This window comes from Tribolium castaneum, chromosome 5 (assembly GCF_031307605.1).
Source record: "Tribolium castaneum strain GA2 chromosome 5, icTriCast1.1, whole genome shotgun sequence".
Lineage (NCBI taxonomy): Eukaryota > Metazoa > Arthropoda > Insecta > Coleoptera > Tenebrionidae > Tribolium > Tribolium castaneum.
In genome coordinates, this window is record NC_087398.1 from 13,969,853 (window position 1) to 13,975,852 (window position 6,000).

The 6,000-nt window shown below is 30.4% G+C and overlaps 1 protein-coding gene across 1 annotated transcript; it reads left to right on the top strand.

The window, feature by feature from the left end:
- Positions 1-3,698: 3,698 nt before the first annotated feature.
- Positions 3,699-5,285, top strand: LOC103314628 (uncharacterized). Its single transcript, XM_008201092.3, has 7 exons — positions 3,699-3,750; positions 3,797-4,023; positions 4,070-4,554; positions 4,607-4,708; positions 4,758-4,860; positions 4,912-5,070; positions 5,116-5,285. The coding sequence occupies exons 2-7, from the start codon at positions 3,799-3,801 to the stop codon at positions 5,164-5,166; spliced, it is 1,125 nt and encodes a 374-aa protein (XP_008199314.2). The 5' UTR covers positions 3,699-3,750; positions 3,797-3,798; the 3' UTR covers positions 5,167-5,285.
- The last annotated feature ends 715 nt before the right edge of the window (positions 5,286-6,000 follow it).

The window sequence follows — 6,000 nt, forward strand, 5'->3', positions numbered from 1 at the left end:
ATTCCTTTGAGGCGTATTAATATCAAGACAATTTATAAGAAGGTATGGTAATAAATCAATATCGCATTGAATGCACGCAACAATATTTATAGTTTTATCTTGCCACATGATTCCGGCGATTATCAGTCGGTTTAAAGGATATTAAAAAAGTAAATTCTACCAAATTGTTATTTACGAAAATCTTTGAATTTGTTAAAAATGTCAGATTTTCGAAAAAACTGTATACTTATTCCAGTTTCAGTCTTTCAGATTGTACAAGAATTCAGCTGATAATTATTTAGAGAATAAATAATAGATATTTAATAAACTAGTTTGTTGATGAAGGCGATTAATTATACTGTTTAAAGCACAAAAGAGCGATAGCGAGTGAGTGCCTATAATAGTTGAGTTTATTAATCGCCCGTTAACAAACGGGTTTATTATAACATTTTTTCGTTGAACGTAAACTTTTTTGTGACAAAATTAGAAATTAATTATAAATCAAAATCTTTTTCATCGCTTCCATAAAGATGAAACCTTATACAATACTTTTATCCTTTGTTTGTTCCCGAGGTAGACCATTTTTAAATTTTTCAACACTTTCTATTCACTTTTCCATAAAGACTATTAGAAGAAAATACCGTTAACTTCATACATTTTTAAATTTCAGGTAAAAATCACATTTGCTACAAAAACATAGTTATCAGTAAAAAATATGATATACGAATTTTAAGAAAAAAAGTCGACATTGTTAATTGTAATTGTTATTAACTAATATTATCAAAACGTTAAAATCCCAAAAGCAGTAACTTAATGAAAAAGAGTGTATTAATGGCGTCTATTAATATATTTTTTTTTAATAAAATAATTCATTAGTACCGAAACTAATAAACGGTCAATGAAAAAATAATAAAATAATGCAGCGTCGTTAACTAACAGATAACTAATTATTATTATTATTATTATTATTATTATTATTATTAATTATTATTATTATTATTATTACTATTATTATTATTATTATTGTTATTCAATTGTACAATTCGGAAGTAAAATTACCGTTGGGGGCGCCACTGAGCTAGGTCGAAAACAGTAACCATAAATGGCGGGAAAATGTTTATTCGGATATTTTGAGCGTTGTACGAATTTTAAGGCTTCACAATTATTACATTGCCTATGCGGAATGATTATTGCATCTTTGATGCAAGAAACTTATGTTGACAAATGAGAGATGACGAGGAAAACACGAATAACGAATGACTGTTTGGTTCACTTTCTTTATTGGAAAATTATTACAAAGACATTGAAAAGCCTACCTTTTGGCATAATTTACGTTTAAATATATCAGCAGTTGTTAATCTTTATTGTAGCTTTGTAGATTTACCGCAGCATTTCATGATTTTTTCAGTGGAAAATTCTAACCTAAAATTCATAACACTTCACTAATTTATAGGTTTCTTGAGCCAAACTTTGTGTTCGCTGTGATCCATTACTTATAATCTTTAATTAGACAACTGTTTGATAACACTTTGTAATCAAAATTTAAATATTTTTCACTTTTTATCCACTTTCAAGTTCCAACAATAAACACTTTATACCACGAAAAACTACAGAACCAAAGTCAACGCTAGTATTTACCACCACGTACTTTTAAAGTAATTCTTTCTATTGTAAGTAATTAACACTATACACGCAAAATTATTGAACAATTCATTAAATGTCAGTTAAACGTGGCATTACGAAAATTTCTTTACTGTTTTCGACATAGTTCAAAAGTCATCACCAGAGGGCGTCTAGTTAATTTTATTTCCGAATTGTAATTTTTTGACTGATGATGAGGATTGTGTGACATTTGTCATTAATCCTTTCAAATATATCTTGCACATTGATGATGGATCTTCAATTCACTTTAATGCTTTAATTGCTTGATGAACTATTTTGTCAAATGTAAAATGACTGTTAAAGTTATCTGAAAACGTAAGACAGCGATAAAATCATGTTAAAATAAATTTTAATTTTAAAAAATTCTGAATAAAAGCAAATTCGGCATTTTAAAAACAAAGATAGCAAAATAACTGCAGCAATTATAAATATTTACGAGGCAAAGAAAGAAGTTTTAAAATTTAGAAACAAGTACAAGAATAAAACAAGAATAACTAAAAAAATAAGTTAAAGCTGGGCGATTTTTTGATGCGGGATAAATATTACGGGACACTGAGAAGTGAATACACCAAAAAATGATGCTTCTGAAAATGGAAACAAATTAAAAAACAAATATTAATAGTTATTTTTTGTTGGTAACATTTTAAACCTCTTTTTTAATATCTGAATCCCAGATTGTAAGCGCTATTTTAAAACACGTTTCCGATAGCAACGAGTTTTCACTATTTTAAAACACGCCTCCTATAGCAGCGTGTTTTAAATTAAAATGTTCCAGCAAAAAAATTGAATATCACTCATATGAATCTTAAAGTTTTCGAGTGTCTAGGTATACAACTCGCATACGCTCTTTGCATAACTACAGCCCTAGAACTTTAAGCTTGTGTTTTCGCACTCGTATTATTATTAACCAATTTATTGACCAAGTTTAAGTGTAAATCGGACGCTTTATTGCCGAGTGGATTTTTAAGCGTCGAGTGATAGCAAGAAGTTTATCATCCACGAGATGAAATAAATGAACCGATTTGCACGAAAACGAGGTCAATACAACATTTTATTTTTCGAATTAGACTCAACAAGGCTTAAAATTGCTTTAATTCTGTTAAAAACAGTTCTCAAAGCTTTCTTACACAGGAGAAAAACCGTAAATTTTGAGTGTTGAAGAATAAAAAATAATCTTATTAGAAATAATTTTTTTGTAATCTAGCAAAGTGTCTTTTCTAATTAAAATTTTTCTAACATTAGTATTTGCGTTTTCTTAAAAAAAATCTACGTTCTTTAAATCATCCTATATGTTACCACCTTCTAAACACTATATTTTTTGCAATTTTAAATCCTAAAAAAACTAGTAAATTTGAAAGTACATAACTGTATTTTTTCGTTGCAACAATTACACATCATCATGCTCACACTCAGATGACGAACTGCTACTTTTAATTTCGTTTGTTTATGTTGATTTGCAAATTTTTTACATACCTACTTTAAGTGGAGAATTAAATACGTGATTATGTGTAAAAATTATGGCCTTAACTTTAAGGGACAGTTATTCTTAAATAAACAATAATAATAAAGTAAAGTGATTATGAAATAGAATTTTGAGTTGAGTAAAATCGACATTAAATTTACATGAAGAATTAAATTTGTTTAAGAAATCGGTCTTTATGTTCCAAAAAAATATATAAAAATCAGCTTAAAAAATTTTAAGTTAAAAAATATTCATGCATTTGGATACTTACCCCGAAAACACTTGGCTCTCAATTACGAGTCACGATCATGTCTAATTTTAACAATTTTCCCCAAGAAAGTTCATGTCAAATGTCTATGAATACATAATTTAACCCTACTGCCATAGCGGTTAATTAAAATTTAATAATCGGTTTGCTTTAAAACAAAAAATTTCGAAATCAAATAGAATTTCTAACAACAAAAAACTCTAATTACAAAGTCAAAACGATAAATCATTTAAATTCAGTAAATTGTGGGCTTTTAAAAGCAAAAGATAAAAGTCGGTAAACTATTTTAAATTTTTTATTGCATTGACCTGTTCGGATGTAGATTTCAAAGGATCAAGGACTCGCGTCATTATTTGACTAGCACTAGACGGGAAAAGAAGTAAGTTTGATGCGTTTTTCACAAAAATACAATTCCCACATTTCAGGAATGGAGTCGAAATCTTTGCGTTCGTACTTCGACACAAGTTTGAAGTGTTACCACTTGTACGGTCTGACTACAAACAGCTCACGTATTCGGAGATTTTTCACGACTTACGTTCTCTACCCCCTCATGCTTAGCCTATATGCCATGGTTTTGTACAATCTGCGCTTCAAACACCACCACATTTTTGAATTTGCTGAAGTTTCAGTTTCAGCAACGACTTTCGGAAATGTAAAGTGTGGCGTGTGCTTTTCGCAACTTGATGCGTTCTTTTCAGATCTTGATCAGGAAAAGTCTGGTGGTTTTCAGTGGCTCTTTGAACGAAAATGTAATCGATAAACATGACCAGTTTTGGAAATACGATTCTTTTAGTAAAACCATCGCAGCTAGGTGTTACCGAAGCATGGATCTTTGCCAAATGCTGATAAACTTTATCATGATTGGCACCACCATCTCGATCGTGGTTCACTGCAGCTTGCCGCTGTTTTTAAAAGATTTGTTGCTACCACAGTCTAGCTGGATTCCTGGAAACAGTTCCATTGCCAGAATTGTTCTCTACATCATGGAAATTATTGTCTACATCGAGTGCCTTATTCTTATGGAAATGTTTGATGGCCTGTACTTGCTAATGACCGTCAATCTGAAAGTACAATTTATGCTTTTGCGTAAAGCCATTGAATCGATCAATGTTGAGAAAGAAGACGATGAAAAGTGTTGGCAAAAAATGAAAGATTATTGCAAATATCACAAATTTTTGTTGAGGTATTTTTTAAACACAACTAATGTGCTGAGAGATTTTTACCCAAATTTTTAGCATGCACAAAACCATTAACAAAATGTACTCCCAATTCTTTCTTTACCAATACTTGCTCACGATTTGGGGGACTTGTACAACGTTGTTTGTGATCTACAACAAGTAACAAGACCCGAGTGTAATTCGACGTGATTGTAATGTTTTTTTCCAGATCGTCGACTCTTGCCCAAATCACTGAAAGTGTATTTATCGGGTCCATAATCAACACTTTGCTCATTATCATCTTTATCCCAGCCAGCGAAATAGAAATCGAAGTATGAGGGCAAATAGTTGGTGAAATGTAAAATTCAATTCGTGTTTTTCAGGCCGAAAAAGTCGCGTTTGCAATTTATGGAATAGACTGGTACAACAGCAAAAGTTTGCGGATTCAAAAGTTTGTGCTGTTTTGGTTAATGCATGCCCAGATTCCTGTACAAATGTCAGGGGCTGGAATGTTAAATATAACTAGGTCTCAAATGCTCCAAGTAAGACTTTTAAAGTGGTTGAAAAAATTCTTATAGTTATTTTAGATCCAACGTATTGGATACTCATTGTCAACATTACTGTCTAAGCTCTCGTAATTTGTCTCAGCAATTCGTAAATTTGAAGTTAATGTTAATGTTAGTGAATGTTGTAGCTTGTAGATAGCACTATTTTAGCTGTAGAATAAACTAGTATGGCACTTTATTTCATCATTAAATGTGCGTAACTAAGTAAATTTAGAGTTTCTTTTTCAATAAATAAATTCATACTTGTTTACAAGATAAGAAAGAAGAAGAAAAAGTAAAACAAAAATAGTAATTGAAAGAACAACAATTAAAGCTGCATTCTTGGTTGATTTTTCTATTTTTTTCTAAACAACGACTTTAATACACGACACAGACATAACACAGCATAAATTGGAGAATCATAAAACGCATTAAATAAAATTATTTCGTAGTTATAGGTTTATTCAATTAAGCTATCGTTTATACTTTGGTGAAAAGTCAATTACTTACGAAGAAAAAAAAATTAAACTTTAATTAGAGAAAAAAAACATTACAGAACTGTTAACGTAGGTTAGTTTAGCAAGATCAAAAATTTGTAAATAATTTGTTAATTTCAATAGCCAAACTAACTTTACACCAATCTGCAACATCTATGAGTCTGTAATCATTTTCTCAGTAAAGTTAGTGGTTTTTTTGTACATCCAAAACGACGTACACCTAGACAAAAAGAAAATGACGCCTTGACCGCAACCAAGTCCTGTCATAAATTATCACTGATCGTAAACTAGTTTTGAGTGATGTTCGACATTTCGTTTATCGTGTTTTGACATGTTTAAGGATTTTTTGTTGGAAATTGTAAGTTAGGACAAATGTAAAACAACACAATCTGCAAGTTCGACGCCAGTAAAGTAAAGTTTCGTAGCTTTA